Genomic DNA, 18,097 nt, shown 5'->3' with positions numbered 1-18,097 from the left:
ACTACCTCTGAATGCCCCAAAATGCCAGAGATTAGTTCAGCTACTGTGAAGTGATACTGAAGCAAATCCAGCACATCAGGTATCTGCATGTATTGTTCTGTGGCAGGACAGGAATCCTTATAGCAGCTACCTTGGTGAAAAGCCTGCAGTTTTAAATATCTGGGCATCTTGTCCCCCGTGTAGAATTAACGCCTACCTTCTTGCCTCTTCCAGATCTCAAATCTTTCCCCCCGTTCTGACTCCTCCTAACATGAAGGTCTCTAAAAGCTGCTGCCCTAAATAAGCTCAAATTTGCTTCTCTGACATACCTAGTCCATGTACAGCATTCTTGACTGAAGAGGATTGCTGATGTTAATAGTAAAGCAGTATTTTAATAGCAGCAGCTAAAACTAACTCTAGGAAAAGAGGAAAATAAGACTTCTGGTCTAGCTGTTGAAGGTACCAATTTTTCATCCTCCTGAAAGAGAAATAGATTAAGTTCCATTTGATACATGGCTGAGTTACACAGGGACAAGCACGGGCAGAACTGACTGAGGTACTGCACGTGGTTAGCGATACGAAGTCTCCTAATCCTGACCCCTGTACTTCACCTATGAAACTGACCCAGTAATGATATTGTTGCTTGTGTCCCTAAACTTTTCCTCTGTCCTCCCACATCAGGTACTTACAGGTGATATTACAGGTGATAGTTATGGTGCTCCTTCTTTGTCAAAACTGGTGGGATCAGAATAGCAACATCAAATCAGCAGCTACCTTATGTACTACCTGATGTTGTCTTTGCTCTTCAAAAATAAGACTAGTTCGTCAGAAAGCACAATACAACTTCCTACCAACTAGACTTCTCTTTATTTTAACCCCAATCTAAACCACCAGCACAAGTATCTCCACCTATCTTTAGCTATGGCTGTTAGCTGCCCCCTGATATACCCTGCATAAATTCAGCAAAGCAGCTCTAACTACAGTCTCTCCAGCCTGGCATAACACCTGAACAGATAGTCCTAAGTGTAGGCTCAGCCCACGCTTACTGAAGTAATAAACCTTAAGCATTATTTCAGTATTTTTGGTTTGCTGCAGTATGTCTTTTATAGCCTGTTGAGCACCAGAAGGTCTTGCTTTCCACAGGAAGGATTCAGAGTAGCAGCTGTACACGGTGCTCTCGCATTCCCTGCTGCCAGCGGCCGCACACATTCCCTGTTTATGTTTGGGTGTCATAGAAGACATCAATCAACATTTTTTGCTAAAGCATTTTGCTCCCTCCCCTTTGAGCCTCCTTCTTCATCTTCCACCTTTCTTTCATGCCTCCCCCTCCCTCTGAGTTTCTTCAAAGCATCTGGGAGCATTTGGAAGTAATTAGACCTGAAGGGAAATGTTGGCCAAGCTGGGAGACAATGACAAGTGCCAGGAACCCTGGGTGCCCTTTCTAGCCACTTTGAAGTTCATTCAGATGGTACAAAGCTCCAGTTTGCTTTGTTGGGGAAAAAAAAAAAAAAAAAAAAAAGGAGGAAGGGAATGAGGCATGACAGGCCCATTGAAAACGGAGCAGGTTCCTGTGAACTGACAGAGGAACCGAGTACTGGGGGAAGAAACATCAAAGAGACCGACAAAAAGGCCTCCTATGGCCACTCTGCTTTATTACATTTACAAATTGTGCAGATGCACATGCAGTTCAGGGAACAATTGTCTATGGCAGGGAAAATGGAAAACATATTACCGTAACATGGAACCCCAGCCTCCCAATATGGATCACTGATCCATGGAGACAACTTCAAATAAAATACAGCACCTTTGCTACTGTGGCACTACACAGTTCACCTCCAGTGTAAGTGCAATTCTAACCAACAGTATTAAGCTCCACACAACATCTGCAGGAGGCAAAGATCTGGACTAGTGCTTCCCCCTGTACCTGAATAGCACTGAAGAGAACAGAAACTCTGCTGAGAAACACTCGGACCATGGAAGTCCATAGACTGAGTGTCACATGAAGAGACCCTTTTACTGGACGTTTTTTTCCCCATCACTTTTTATTCCATTAACAGACACCTGTGTTCTTTGTCAACAAGATTCTGGCAACTGAAAACCACAGGAGTGCAGCAGCAGAAGAGGTTCACACAAGAAGCCTATCTGAACTGTTGGAAGTCACCCAAATGCTTCATCTTTGCTCACTTTCCAGACATCTATACCCAGAATTAGCAGCAGCACTAACACCAACCAGCAAGAAGCAGAGAGCTCTTAGTCTAGACAGCACTTAACTATAGGTAAAACTGAATAGGATTGTATCTTGCTGCTAGAATTCAGGCAGCTTGACTCAAGTTATCTCTGAAGGTAGAACTGGGAAGATTTAAAAATACGCATAGAAACAAAGTCCTTCACAGAAAGTATATAGGAATTATTTCCCTCTTAATTCCCTATTCATATTATTTGCATGCAAAAGAAGCCTTAAACCTTCAACCTTGCTTCTGTGGTAATGAAGACTACAAACAGGCCTTCCACTCCTCCAAATGGTGCAACTGCCATTTGAAATAGCAATTTTCTATTTATTACTAATGTTCATACAGATTAGACCTCTCCAGGGCACCAACAATTTCTTACACATTCTGAGTAATTTCCTCAGGGAAGGGGCCCAGCTGACGCTGATGCAGCAGCCCAGAATGTTTCATCTCTTTCCACCTACAAAACAAACATAACAACATTAGAACACTTAACTGGGTAATTTGCACTGTATTGTTTCTCAATAACATGATCAGGCCAGGTTGGATGGGGCTTGGAGCAACCTGCTCTAGTGGAAGGTATCCCTGCCCATGGCAGAGGGTTGGAACTGGATGAGCTTTAAGGTCCCTTCCAACCCAAACCAGTCTGTGATGCTATCTGGTTGCTAAGGGTTCTATACACTGCTGTACTTGGGCAACAGCTGGGTAGTACATAGGAGTGCTTCTACAGGAGATGGAATGGTGAACGCATCGTAACGTTCAGATCAGGGAACTTCATTCTACATGTTATTAACATGCATGTTGGAGCATGTTACTAACTTTTTACACCAGATATTGATAGGTAACCTGCACAGGTAAGATGTTATTTTGTACTTTATCCAGATAATCTTTACTCGGGAAAGAAAGTTCTACTCTTAAGCGGAATGCTTCAAGTATACTGAAAATAGGAAATGGTAAGGATACAGTTTCCCACATGATATGCATCACTATCCCAGTACCAGACTAAAGCAGACAAGCCACAGCAGGGAAAGTCACCAACGCTACTGTCTGCAGCCTTCCCGCAATCATTTCACACCTCGCACTGTGCTTGCTGGAGTTGATGGCCCCACAGTATCTTCCAGAATCAAACTCTTAAAATTCTCATTCAGGAACTTAACATTTGGCACTACTAGCCAGGGAATTCCATACAGTTTTCCTAGTTTTATTGACATTAACAGGATTGACTGTCTTCCTTCCACCTCCTTTGCCACTGCACCAAAAAGTGAATACTGCCCATTGTTTAATTCGTGAATCCTTCATATTTTGTATAAATTGCCATAAAAAAACCACATATAAGTTGTTGGTTCTGGGACTAAAATCAAGGTTGCAGTTTTCTGCAATAAAAATTCTTAATGGAAACTTGGCTGCGTTAACTATGCAAAACCACTACTGTTGTGCAGGGAAGATTGAAAACAGAAAGACCAACTCAAAAAATAAAGAGAAAAGTACTAAACCAGATTCTAACAGCAAAGGAAGAATGAGAAGAACTCTCCTCTGATTTCATGATACCTGGCAGCTTCAGCCATTTGGGTATTTTCCCAGGGGCCCTCCTCAGCACCGGTGGAGCTTCACGCGCACTTGCTGGCTCTGGCTGCTCATTGGTCTTTTTGTCTCTTCCTACTTCTGGTTCAGATAGGGATGAAACTGTTGATTGTAAAGATGATGAGGCAGAAGAAACCAATGATTTGGACAAACATCTGAGGAAAAAAACCAAGCAAATAGAATTACGCTTAATCTTTTCATAATAGCTCCTTTACCACCACCACCTTTACACTTTTGAAGTCAGATTGAAAAGGTTCTTTTTCATCATAAAAGGATTTACTTGATGTAGTCACTACTACATCAAGTAAATCTACATCCTACTTTGCAAAGATGGACTCACAAAGCTATGAAGTCAAGTATGCCAGTATGACTGTTTCAGGAGAAAATGAAGTCCTAGTATCTTCAGAGCACATTTCTTTGTATTAAGATGGGCTCATTTCATACTTCCCATTCCCGAAATACCCATTTACAACTCCATTCAGTCACAACGTACCTGGCTACTAATACATCAGCTGCAGAAGGGGAAACAGCAGAGCTCTGCAGGTCTGACTTCAGGTAACAGTCTGTTTAAAAATGAAACCCAAACACTTGTTTGCTAACAGAGAGACTTCAGTCACCACAAAATCACACAGCTCTCAGCTCAGAAAATACCTGCTGTATACTACAGTAAATCTCCATCACTTTCCCCCAGCTGGCACAGGACACTTCTAAACTATGACAGTTTCTTTCACAAGTTGAGATTCCCATTTCCTCATTCAGACCTTAAGATCTTGACATTTTCTTTCAGTGCTCACTGCATCTCAAACTTTTCTGTGAAGCCAGAGCTTTAATCTGGGAGAAAAAGATTCTAAGCATAACACAGAGGTATCAAAGAATCAAAGATTCAAATCTGTTCGCCCATCTACAGCCAGTCCACTACAATAGGAGGTCTGTAAAAGTCTTTTGGCATCATCTGTCTAGTTAACATTTCGAACAGCAGAATTTCCTTCTACAGACTTGTTCTTCTATCATTCTTGCCTCCACAGCAGACAATGTCCACTCCACAGCCTAACAAATCTCATAGGAAAGGTACTGTGTTTACATTTATGATAAAGCTAACTGACCAAGCTAGTTCAGAGAGCTTAAGCCATTCCGAACAGGAACATTTACCAGCACTTGCAAGGACTGCATTATCTTTTATCAGGAGAGCTCTAAGCATAAGGATGTAATTCTTCCGGATCTACTACAGGAGCTATAGAGATGAACAGGAGAGGAAATTTACTCACCCCTGCACTCCTCAGATCCAAAATGAATGACAGCAGTTGGAAAGAGTTTAGCCTGCAGCAAAAAGGGAAGAGAAGAGATCACTGACTGTACGCGCTTTCACAGGTCACTGTGAACATTAGAGACAGGTTAGACAGCTACAAACAAATTCAGAGTTCAAGCTGAGGGCACTGCGCCATCTATAATTTGGAAAAGGCTCAATGTGTGTAGAGCACAAGGTGCTCAGGGAGAGATCATAAGACATGATCTATTCTTCTACACACAGGTGTACAGCACATGCTCATGGGACTGATGACCTGCCATTTGTCCTCCTCTGTCCCCATATCTCAGGCCATTATATTTCACTCACATTCTCCACTGCTGAGCAGACAACGTGAATATGATTAAGAATCTTCCAAGACCTGAGTGACTGATAGTAAGAAAAGGAAAATCAAGCTATGCCCTCAGAAATCTACTCTAGATGATACAATTACATTTACACCCTGTCTCTAATTGGAATTTGTCTAGTTTTCACAGCTTCCCAGGCTACAGTCTACCCTTTTATAAATCCAGCCTAAATTCCAAGTTCCTACTTGTCAGAATAACTCTGCCATATTCAAATATTTTTTTCATTCACTGAGCTCAGAGTGACCCAGATAACTGCAGGACTGCACGTTCATTGCTTTCCACACTCAGTCCCTTACATTGTAGCTCAGTAGCTTTACTCTACTACCTCTGCATAAATATATACTGAATAATTCAATACAAAATTTGAATTATGTTCAACATACACAAAACCAATAACACTGTATTTCTCACCTTGATCCAATAAATAAAGAAATAGATATAAGCAAGCGACTGCCCCTCTTCATATCATTAATGCATACGTAGGAATTGTGCAGGGCAGGCTGCATGTTCTTGAGTCTTCTTGAGCCTCTGTTGCCACCATCAGCACAGTCAGGATACTGGAATAAGGGTCCTTGGACCCGATCCCGCACAGCAATTACCAGAACTCAAAGGTTCTGTGCATTCATCTGTGGATTGCTACCTAATACTTAGACTAAAAAACTGTGTTAACCAGAGGCAAAATGAAACATCATCACCTATCTTCCTGACTACAACCTTCAAATGAGTACATGGTGTTACAAACTCTGCCATTAACCAAAGACTGCAGACTTCCACATACAGCATGGCCTACATCATGTTAAACTGAAGCAGGAGACTACTCCAAGTCTCCTTGGAGTCTACTAGGAGACTACTCCAAGTCTCCAATCAATCTACTCCAAGTCTCAGCTCCTGCTACAGCAGCCAGGCATCTCCACATCCTTGAACTGCCATCTTAGCAGAAATCATTATTTATTAGGTCTTTTACCATTTCACTCCTCAGCCAGCAGGGCCGGGGGTGCTGCTGCAGCCACAGAGACGGCTCGCCATAAACTTTTTAATTAAAAAGTACCAGACACGGTTTAGAAACCCCAGAGAAAACTCTTGCAAGAGCTTTGATGTTTCCGCTGCATTCGTCTGAAGGGATCCCTCTATTTAGGAAATGGGTGCCTGAAAAAGCTCCCCCCCACACACACACATACTCTCAAGCCTTTTACACACAACATCCTTTTCATGCCAGCTGCAAGTTGGAAAATGAGGGTTTTGTAGTGTGTCAGTGTTGGAATTTTTTAATAACCTCCCCTCTCTTTTTTTCCCCAACCAATTATCTTGGTAAATAATTAACATTCTGAAGGAGATAAGTAAGCACAGCATCTCAGAGCTCAAAGCCCTTTAGTTCAAAGCCCTGCCCTTTTCTCTTGCTGCCGCCACCAAAACTTCCTTGTCAATCAAGCTCTGGGCACACACATCAAAGCTTCATGTAGGAATGGCCCCAAGGGGTCAGAGAAAATTCATGGCAGGGCCTGCATAAGGCACAAAAAGAGTGAGAAACACAGACCAAGAGCTAGATGGACACACTCAACCACACAAACACAGAGAATGTGCCCCAATATAAACCTCTACCCTATTTACTCACAGGTTCACAAATAACTATAGTTCTAAGTTTCAGGATCCATGTCCACAAACCATTTCCCACTGCTGGCAGCACATCAGTCCAGACGTTTCAGTTCAAAATCTTTTAATTGAAAGAAACTTAAAGGAACCTGGCAGCAGCTCCCAACTATATAGAATCCTTCCCATGGCTCATTTCCCTGCACCCCTATCCTTCCCTAGGGGTCAGCCAACATAGAGTCTCCTCTTGCCAAATCTATATCCAATAAGTTCTTCACTTCAGATAGACGACTGGCTCATTCATCCGACCCTTTACCTAGTTTCCTTTGGGCAGGATTCTCCGGTACCATCCCCATTCCAGCACTGCCTGAGCGTGCAGCACAGAAGGCAGCTAGCTACATCTCACTGATCTCCCCAGGATTCAGCTAGGCCCTGACAGGACATAACACTGTCTGAGGGGGTTTGTAACAAAAAAGTATTTGAGCCAGTGGAATGATCCCACTGGCCAAGGAATGTCTTGGCATAAAGATGAGAAGGGCTTTGCTAGCTGCAGTCCAGGAAAATATACAAATCCAAAGCCAGAGCCTTTAGTATTCTCTAACACTGCTAAGGATACAAGGATCAAATACTGGGCAGACCATTACCTGAAAACTATATTCTCAAGTGACCTGGTATTCCCTCATTTGTAGTTGTTCTAATGCATACACTCATGTCTCTAGAACTCTGCAGTTCTTAACCTGCACAGGATTCTTATCCAAACCTGTGCATAAACACATAGAAATCTCTTAGAGACACTCTGAGCCTGTCAGATTGACCAAGAGATTATAGGCTGTTTGAAACAACTATTCAAAAATCTCCATTCAGTTGTATGTGAAGAGTTACTACAGTATGAATGAGTCAACAGCTAGTTACTATGCTCAAATATCCATCATTTCTCTTTTTTTCTGCTTTGATTTCCAGCCAAAGATACAATGCCACTCTGACTGGGAAAATAGATTACCTTAATCTATTGAATTATAATGTTCAAACCACACTGTGCAAGGCATGTTTACAAAATGCAGTTTGATTATTAATTTGATTGCAACAGCATCTAGAAACCCAAGTAAAAATGGTGTCTCTTTGTGCAATTCTCCACATGTAATGAGCAGCAACATGCAGTACACATAAAAATGTAAGAAAGCATGAGGGTTTGGGATTTTATTTTGGTTTGTTGGGTTTTGGGAGCTTTTGTTTTTTGTTTTTTTTTATTTTGTTGGTTAGTTGAGGTTTTTTTGGTACAGACGAGAAACTGAGACATTAAATAACTTCAGGTCACACAGGATGGCAAGTAGCAGAAATGAGAACTAAGTGTGTAAGTCTCCAGAGTCCTATCCAAGGCCTTAATCACAGGACAGCTTCTTTCTGAAGGGATCAGAAAGTCACTGATGAGGCAAGAAGTCGAGGAAGCCAATGTCCTGCTTACTGTCCTCCCCAGTCAAGGAGTACCATTCCAACCAATCAACTTCTCAGGTTTTAAAGGTCTGAATAACACAGCATCACTGCATTACTTACAGTTGCAGAAGTTTAAATGAGAGCTTTCCATTTCAGAAAGCTGGAGACCAGCCTGCTTCTCATAAAGCCACATTTAGTCTAAAACCATGCAGCCAAGTAACTCTGAGCTTTACTTCAGCCCAGCCAGGCACAGTTGATCAGACACCACAGTGGTGAGCGTGGTTTAAGAATGCAGGGCACCCTAGCTGCAGGGTAGTACTGGGGCTACTGCATCTTGCATTCCATGATAAAAATATCTACACTAGAAGAACATTCCCCTGTGAATCCATCTGCAATACACAAAAGGCACATTGCTGCTTTGTTTTACTGCACCTCTTGGTAACTTGTTCTCCAGGGCACAGAAAAGATCTCAGGCAGACCCTCCCCACATAACATCTCAACCCTTCCTCCTTCACCAGGTACCTCCAGACATACACATTCAAAAAGCCCTAGAACACAGTGTTGCAAAATACATCCATCACTACCATGCAGTTACTCTGCTCGCTGACAGAGCGATGCTTTTGGATCAGGCAGAGACTGCTGTCTAAGGGGAACTTGCAGCTGCCAGTGAGAAGCATTCTTTCCGTTAACATGATCTGAAAAGATTAGAGTGCCACAGGTCTGCTCCTAGTTTGATGTTAAAAGAAAATAAGCACTTCAAAGGAACACGCGTATGGAAGGAGAAACCCAAGCTACCAACATGAAATACTGCATAGTACACACACCCCAAACACATAAACTAGCTCTTGGAAAATTCAACTGGAAAGCCGGTGGATCAAAAGCTTTTCCAGCAAGACTGCAAAGCATCGCTGAAACAGAAATAAACACTCCAGTCATGGTGAAAGGGGCAAACTGACTAAGTGGTTGGTGTTTGTAACCTAGGAACAAAGCTGCTCAATGTGGACTGCAACTGCCAAAGAACATGGATATTTTGCAGCCAATACGGAAAAGGTCTGATCCAGCTAGAGGAAGGGACCTTCAACATTCATAAGGCAAAGATAAGATTTGAAAGCACTATTCTGAGAAGGCTCCTTCAGAAGGAATCCTTGTATAAAGAGCATTAATTGAGAGCTTGAGTTGAGCTCGGGAAGAGCTGCCCTTCACAACCAACAGCAGGAGAGGACATTTGGGCAGAATTACCACTCCAACACTTAGTCCTACAGAAGGCCCTCACTGGGATGGAAGTGCCTTGCTGGAAGTCAGCATCAGGGGCAAGGATGGACAGTGAGCAAAACAGACTGCACCAGCCAAGCTACCAAAATCTGGCCAGATGAGAAAATCCTGAACGAGTAAGCAAAGGGCCAAGACTGCACACAGGAAGGTGAATGCCATCCTCTGGGCTGGATGGATTTCACTATTAATTGCAATTTTCTTTGCTGCTGCTGGAAATACCTCCAACAGACTAACTCTGATGAAGTCATTTTTTCTGAAGTTGTATTCAGGCTCATGCCAAAAGCAAAGAAGGCTTCACACTGCTCAGTTAGTAGTCGGCTTCACTGGACAAGCAAGCCAGACTTATTGCCCAAGCTGGCATTAACAAACAGGATATGGAAACAGAACCAAAGGCAAAAAAAGGAACAAACAGCTCCTCTGGATGTCTGCCCCATGGTACACGCCAGAGGAAACACTCAGTGTGCTCTGAGATCTGATTAGAAGATCTAAATATTTATGTGGAAGCCTGTGATTCCTTCAGCTCCTCTGAAGACGGATGATGGCCTCCTGCCCTCTTTGCTGCCTTGACTTTTCCAGTGGCTGGTATTCTTACCTTCTACTAACTCTTTCCTAGCATTAACACAGCAATCAATGATTTTTTTCCACTAACCCGCCCCAGATGTGCACTCCACAAGCGCATTTCTGGAAGGAGAAAGAAGCTAAGAAACAACTCTGAAAAGCTTGGCTAGCCTAGAAAAACACAAACAAGCAACAAGAGTTATATGGAACCCGACGCCAAGTGCTACAACAGGGATGCCTGCAGTTGATCAGTTCTAGAGAGCAGAACATTATAAAACACTTCAAGGGACATGAGGATAAGGCAGCCAGCAAAAACAGCAATAACAAAAAATCAAAGCAATGCCTTGAAGTCTTTATGGGTTCAAAAAACCTCACGCTGCTGCCAATCTGTGAGCTCACTATACTGTAAATACACACATATTTTGGGAGAATTTACTTCAGACAGCTTTTTCAGCCCAAGTATCTTGGCAAACAAGTTGACAATATTTGTCTTTTTCCCTGGTTTTGCTTGCAGCGTAAAGGTTCTCCCTTCATGGGAAGTCATCAAATTTAACGAATGTGGTTCCAATCTTACCAGCTTGAATGGAGTGAGAGGGCGGAGAGAGAGCAGAAGTGTTGATAATATGGTACTGCACCATCTGCAGTGACTCCTGCTATTAGCTACAGCACAAACTTCAGTCATGTCTAAATACTGAATGCTCAAACGTGCTCACATGGCTGCCTCAGACACTGTCACTTGTTCTCACAGCCTGTACCAAGGCCATCTGCAGAGTGCAGGACAGCCTACTGCTAACTTAGGAGTGGGGAAGCCAGGCACAAGTCCATGATTCATGTCTGACACTGGACAAACAATCCCAAACAGCCAAGTCCCAGTCATATCACAGAAGCAACTCTGTCCTCTACCCTAGCAGTGATACCCTCAGGAATCATACAGGCTCCTTGACAGTAAGTTGTTGAAACAGGCTGGCAGTGATCAGTGTCAAGGACACTGTGCCTGGGCTCAAGCAGGCTCTGCCTCTGTCTCAGCAAAGACCGTAAGTTTCTAGAATATCCTTCTGAAGTTCATCAAGAGAATTCCATAACCTTGAAGGATGCCATTAGAATTCTCTATGCACCAAGGCACTTCTCAAAGGAGAAAACAGAAGGCAATTAATTAGCCAATGACTAAACTGAAGGGAGTAAATAACTGGAGGTTTCTCTGCCACAGTCTTACTTAAAAGTAACAACAGTGGCCCACTTGTGCTTAGACATGACAGGGTCATGTATTTCAAGAAGAAGCAACCTGGAAAACCAAGGATGGACCGTGCAGAAGCCACAAGCCAACCTCTATTCCCTTACTCTTTGGTTTTCCTAACTAGTTCTCATTTCTCTCAAGAGCTTCAGCACTGTATTTGGAGAACAGGAATTCAACAAGTCCCCGAGAGCAAAAGCAAAAGAAACCACATAAAATACAATACAATACAATACAATAAAATAAAATAAAATAAAATAAGAGGAGCAGCATTCATGGGGCAGGGTAAGGACAAACCTGCATCTGGAAGTCAGGAACAGGAATTCTAAGGTTCATACAACTTCAATTATGGCTCACAGTTATCGCTCACATACTTAGATTCAGCGCAATCTGCCCTATGACTGCCTTTGTAAAACCGGACCAGAAAGGGAGCTCTGACTAAAGCACAAATATTTCCCTTCCACAGACCACACGATGCCTGAAAGAGGCGAAGCCCTCACCCATGCAGAGCCCAACGCCACCCAGCACAGCACCAGGACCGCAGCACTGCAGTGAGGTTGGGCACTAACCAGCACGACCTTCTCCTCACACTGAAGAGTTCATGGTTTGGAAGGCAACACTAGAGAGCAAGTGAGAAGGGTGAGTAAGGCCTGTTCCCAGCACTGCCCCACCTGGCCCAATACTAGAAACATCACCTCTCTTGCTCCTGCTCTGCCCCACTGTGATTTCTCCCGGAGTGCTGAGGCTCAGGCAAAGCAGCCTGATTAGCAACAGCCACCTGCAAAAAGGGCATCCAACAATAACACAGCTGTCAGGGACACGAAAGCCAGAGCAACTTCCGCACCCATTTCTTCCCTGCAAAGAAAGGCCCCTTCAGCCCCTGCCAAGCACTCAGATCTGCCACAGCAGCGGGAAAGCCTATCCGAGCAGAAGACATTATGGTGCAGGCCCTTCACTGGCAGAAGTTAGAGATGAAAAAGGATTTACACCGTTAACAGAGAGCAAAGCTTCACCCAGAACCAGCCAACCTAAACCGGGATAAGGCATCATCCTCCCAAGTCAGAGCCCTGTGGTATCTGACAAGCAGTAGGGTAACCACAATGGTATGACAGGCTCCCGGCAGGAATTGTTTTTTTCCTGTTTGATGCTTCATCCAAATAAAATGCTTATAAACACACAGAATCATTCTTGCCATAACAGGACATGACCTGAAAGGGACGAAAGGCCCCCGGCAAGGGACAGAATGCTGCACAGCCACTGGCACTAAACACAGCTCTTCCAGTCTGCAAACCCACTTTACATAATGGCCATTTTACACCCAGCTGGATCAAACAACTCCTTTCACACATGCTCATCTGCCTGGCTCCCAGCACACATTCCAGCAGCACAGGGGCCACTGCCCCAAAATCTCAAGCTCTAAACAGACTGTGGAACCCAACCCCATCCAGCCACAGCATTTATTTCCCCTCCCTCTCTTCATCCCATTTTATCCTTCCAAGTCGCCTCAGCCCTTTGCAGTCTTCTCCCACCTCATCCTGAACATACATGAATTTCTCTGCTCCTCTAACAAAATAATTCCCGTGCAGTTTCTTGCCAATCCAGTGACACATCTTCCCTTATTGTTAAACTTCTACTCTGCTCACCTCATTGGAGCAGTGCTGCCAGCCTCAAGCATTTGTGTCAAATCAGGCACTCATTTCCAGGGCCCCACAGCCAAGGCTGCAGTCTCCCTAAACAGAACTTAATATTTTTAAAGAACAGCTCAATTACAACAATGCTCTCCTGCTCCTTGCACCATGAACTCCATTTTGCAAGTCAGCTCTGATGAACTGGGTGGGTTTTCCTAATTCTGGGGATAAGCTTTCGAAATCAAGAGCATTTTGAAATATCACAGTGAATGTGCATAGGTGAATATAGGTGAATGCCTATAGCTGCATACACATTTCCAATCATCTGAGGCTTCTGCACCAAATGGACTAAGGTAACAAGCTGCACCATGAGCAGAAACTTTGCACGGTTCATATACTTAACTGCAGAAGGAGATAAAGTGAGTTCTTTGAAGTCACTATGAACTTTAGCAAGGTCCCCTGGAGGAAAAGTTTGCTTGGGTCCATTGGCATAACTGCATTAGCCAGCTCTTGTAGAGCTAAGTGATGTGTGTGAGCAAAACCTTTACTTTCACAAAGACAACATTTTATGTACCATTTCATGTGTATTAGTCCATTACCATTCAATCTATAGGGTAGTTGAGTCAATACAGGAAGTGCTATTCAGTCAGGTAAGTTGCAAAGTAGCCCACTTCCAGCAGTACACAAGGATGTTAAGAACAAGTGCACACAGGCCACAAGTTCATTCAGTCCAGCCAGTATCCTGTCTCCAACAGCAACCAAAACAACCCAAAAAAGCCAGATGCACAAAGGAGCATCCCTGCTCTTTGATTCTATGTGATACTTTCCCCTAATACTATTAGCTAGCAACAATTTTCAGTTCAGAAGCTTCCTGACATGGTTAAAGAGTGGTTCAAGAGAGACTCACAGTAGGTATCTTCCTTGCACTTTTCCAAATTTCTCTGGAACCAGTATATACTTGTAGTATGTAGCATCCCATGACAAGAAATTCTACACCTTGGTTTTCTGTTGCACGAACAACTACGTTCTTCTATCCCCTTGATGCCATCCACTCCTGTCCTGGACAGAGCAAGAAAACCCCTTCCAGCTTCCCCTTGATATGTCACTTGTTTCCCTCCCTGTTTTCACATCTTCTGCAGACTGACAAGCCCTAGCCTACTCAGTCTTTCTCTATGCAGGAGCCATTGCACACCTCTGATGATCCCCATTTCCTTCTACTGCATCCTTCCCAGTTCCTTTTTAAGATGAGACCACATTTGCAAATTTTATTCAAGATGCAAGCAAACCCTGGTTTCACCCAGTGATGCTCTTCATTTTGTTATCTACTTTGTTCTGAATACTTTGGGTTTGGAAAGGAGGTAATTTCAATTTTGACTATTCAATGATGAGCTGATGATTCACCACTTTGCTCCATGGCAATGAGAATCAACCTGACAGGTCACTGAGATGCATATGAAGTTCAAATTATTTTTCCCAGCACATGCATCACTGCATTTACATACACTGAACCAGGTGGCTAAGAAGAAAACGCCAAGTCATGCAACCGCTGGGAAATGTAGTAACCTCTCAAAATGTCAAGTTACAATCCCTAACAAATGTGAAGCACAAGGTTTGTCTTTGCACATTTTACAAATAATTGTAATGATCCTGTACTCTTAGATTATGTTTAAAAAGTCCACTTTTCTTCAAGCATACCCAAAGTCTCAACACAAGCACTTTCTACACACAGTTCAGTCAGACCGCACTGGGATTACATGTTGCATGGAAAAAAATAATTCTTAAATCAAGTTTGGATTTGCCACCCTTTGTCTCAAGCAGATGCTGTTGTTGTTCTGTATTCACACAGAGGAAGTGGGAAAAGAGAAAAATTATTCCTTAAACCAGTCAATTTGCAGGAGAACATCCAGCTTTCGAGCACTGTACCTTGGACAGTCAGTTCTGTCCTAACATCAGCTCTGCACCTCTGCTGTGCGACACCACAAACACTTCAGTCTCAGGACAGACACCACACATGGAGGATGCTTGACAGGAAAACTGACCACGTTCTCCATCAGATTGTGATTTCTAAAGGAATCTGGAAGACTGAAAGTCTGAAAGACACCTCCAGGTCTCTACAGAGCACTAATGTAACACATGTGTATGTCTCGGTGAGCTGCTGCAAGGAATGAATTCCACACTACATGTCACAACTAGGAAACTGGGAACTTGCCACGAGTGTAATAAGCACAAGTAACAGTGCCAGGTACAGAACAAAGGCTTTAACACAGCAAATGAAGCACAACTCCTGCCATGAAGCTTCAAAGACAGGGACATGTAATTTTTTCTGTCGTGTTTCACTAAACAAGTTATGTTTCAGAAGACATCCAAAGAAACATTAGATGTCTGCTGAAAAAGAGAAAAGAACAGTATTGTGATGGGGGAGGAGACAAGGGGTAAATACAGGTGAGAAGATTTTGAACTTTATTTGGAAGACAGACCAAAGCTAAGGACTAACAAGGACTGGAAACAGCATCGGAGGCTGGATGAACAGGAGGCACATACAGGTCAGCAAAGAAGGTGCTGCATTCCACTTCATTGAAAAGGCAGACACATGCCCTTTTCCTTGTGGAATAAGTATGGTTCACAAAGGATTTAGAAGCTAACTAAGAAAGAAGAAGAAAACAGTCATAGGAGATCTCAAAGTAGTAAGGACAGGCACATGAGCAGACAGGGTATTTCCCACCAGTGACAGAACAATGGAAGAAAGCTGCATCAGAAAAGTAATACGTTGAATTCAAAGGAGCAACAAAAGATCCAATAGAAAATGAACTGAGAATAGGATAAAGGTTGATCACAGAGGCAGATTGTGACTCTTCGGCGTCTAGGATGTAATTAACAAAAAAAAAAAAAAAAAAAAAAAAAAAAGAAAGCCCATCTTAAAGGAAAAATAAAGTGTCAAAACTTGAAATCCGTGACATTCTAGAGGAAAATATAGCATATTGGGTGGGGGACAACGTCACTTCCTATGGAGATGCTGAAAAGAACACCGGATATTTTGTAGGGGCACAAGTCTTAAGGCTAAGGCAGGAAATATGGAAACGCATCCCAGCCAAATCTTAGAAAAAGACAGAAAAAAACCATTTCATGCAGGAAATCTCTGTTGGTGAGAGATGCAGAGAGAGCATGCTTTGGAAAGGTGAAATAAGCATTCCAAAGAGCATTTTAGAAAACATGTAAATGAACTCCAGGTGAGGGATGTGCTCAGACATGACAGCTTAAGACCAAAAGAAGAGACTGAGACAGAAGAAGGCTGTGAGTAGTGTGATGTATCAGAGCAGTCTGTGCTGGTCCCAGCTCTCAGGCTGCTTCCTTTGCCTCAGAACTGCTAACGAGTGCAGACCATTTTTCATTATCTGCTGTTCCTCTGGAAGTTTTCCAAACGCATCATTAGCAGTGCAGCCACAGCAGCTTCCCCTTCGTGGGATTTCTCAGAATCTGAACACAAGATTTGTCCTTTGCTTTTCCCATCATGGTTACCATGTGTGCCTTGAGACAGTGTTTTGGGTGGCAGATGTGGGTGAGATGGCTCAAACCAGAGGAAGCTGGAGAACTGCCTTCATATCCAAATGGTAAAATCTCCTGGCTCAAAGATACAAAGTGCTTTCCACTGGCATTTTCATTATTAATTAAAATATACAAACTGGCTTTGAAAAGAAAAATCGTTGTTCTCCCCACCCACAATGACATTGTCTTACCAACACAACCATAGTCCCATTCCTGTTGGTGGGAGCACATCCATGCACTGCCCATTCAAACAGACACTGTGGTCAAGTAGAGCACAGGGAGGCTGGTAAAAGCAGAGAGCCCTCGGGCTGTGAAGCTGGATGGAGGCCAAAAGCAACTGCACAGCAATTCCTGAGCTACAGAACCAAAGAGGACTGAGATCCCCAAGAGGCTCCAGGCTCCCTAGGAAGCTAAGCCTGTCACAGGCATGGTGACAATACAGGGAACTCCAGCATCAACAAAACCACTCCCAAAACTTCAAATTTCAGGAAATAATTCTTAGCAGGGTATTAGGAAGGGGAGACACTTCCCACTGTGAACACAGAGATCCACACTTTGCTTTCCTGAATATTCAGTAGTCTAAAAGCAGCTGCACGTGTATCTCTTCCAAATGACCTGGTCAGGAAGTTGTGGAATTTGGAAAACTCCATTAAAAACAACTTCAGAGGCATGCTAATTCCTACCTGATTCACCATGCTGCCTGACAAGTGCTTTCTCTGTCCCTCTCCTGCCCCGCCCCTTCTGCTTCCTTAGGAAGCATCTCACTGCGGTCTGCCTGGCCCTGTCCCCTGCAGCCATCTCCAGTGCCTCTTTACAAACTCCATGTTGTTCTAAATAACAGCACATTTGAAAAGGGTGAGGCTGGGGCAAAGTCACTGGCCAAAATTACTCCATCAGTCTCTTAACACATGTGTGATTACACAGCCAAGGGTCTCTGGCCAGAGACTTCAAGTCCACCTTATTTGATATTTGTAAAAAACCTTCAAGAATCTGGATGTTTAAAACAGAATTTCAGCCTTGGAGAAGTTACACACTGACAGCATGTGTTCCTCCATGTACGAGGTGGCTTAAAATAAATACTCACAGTGATTACCAATTAACAAAAAGGTCAGATTTTTGTCTAATATGGCCTCGAACTCCTCCTACAGAAATTGAAAACAGTTACCTATCCAAATCCTGTCTCCCATACCTTACTATACTAAGAAACAACTGAGTTGTACTAAGTTATATACATATGTATACTAAGTTAGTATATAAATATACTAAGTATACTATACCGAGCCCTAACTAAGGTGAGTTTGCTGTATCCAACTAAGATACAGCACCCTCACCTTTGCTCAGCTCTTGTAATAATGTTTCAAGCTTAAATACAGTTCAGAATCCGCAAGGCAATAGGATTTGTATGAAAC

General features: G+C 43.2%; 1 protein-coding gene across 2 annotated transcripts in view; it reads right to left on the bottom strand.

Annotated features, from left to right (window-relative positions):
• Nucleotides 1-1,611: 1,611 nt before the first annotated feature.
• The window catches only part of ASPSCR1 (ASPSCR1 tether for SLC2A4, UBX domain containing), a 38,196-nt gene continuing 21,710 nt past the window's right edge, over nucleotides 1,612-18,097 (bottom strand). For both annotated transcript variants that reach the window (XM_065694071.1, XM_065694072.1), the window contains 4 exons: nucleotides 5,054-5,105; nucleotides 4,282-4,351; nucleotides 3,756-3,943; nucleotides 1,612-2,667 (listed from right to left, as the gene is read on the bottom strand). In XM_065694071.1, coding sequence (XP_065550143.1) covers nucleotides 2,654-2,667; nucleotides 3,756-3,943; nucleotides 4,282-4,351; nucleotides 5,054-5,105 — 324 coding nt within the window. In that variant the 3' untranslated portion in view covers nucleotides 1,612-2,653. The remainder of the gene's footprint in view (nucleotides 2,668-3,755; nucleotides 3,944-4,281; nucleotides 4,352-5,053; nucleotides 5,106-18,097) is intronic.

This window comes from Lathamus discolor, chromosome 13 (assembly GCF_037157495.1).
Source record: "Lathamus discolor isolate bLatDis1 chromosome 13, bLatDis1.hap1, whole genome shotgun sequence".
NCBI lineage: Eukaryota > Metazoa > Chordata > Aves > Psittaciformes > Psittacidae > Lathamus > Lathamus discolor.
Note: the sequence above shows the minus strand (reverse complement) of the source record. Positions and strands in the feature narration are given on the sequence as shown.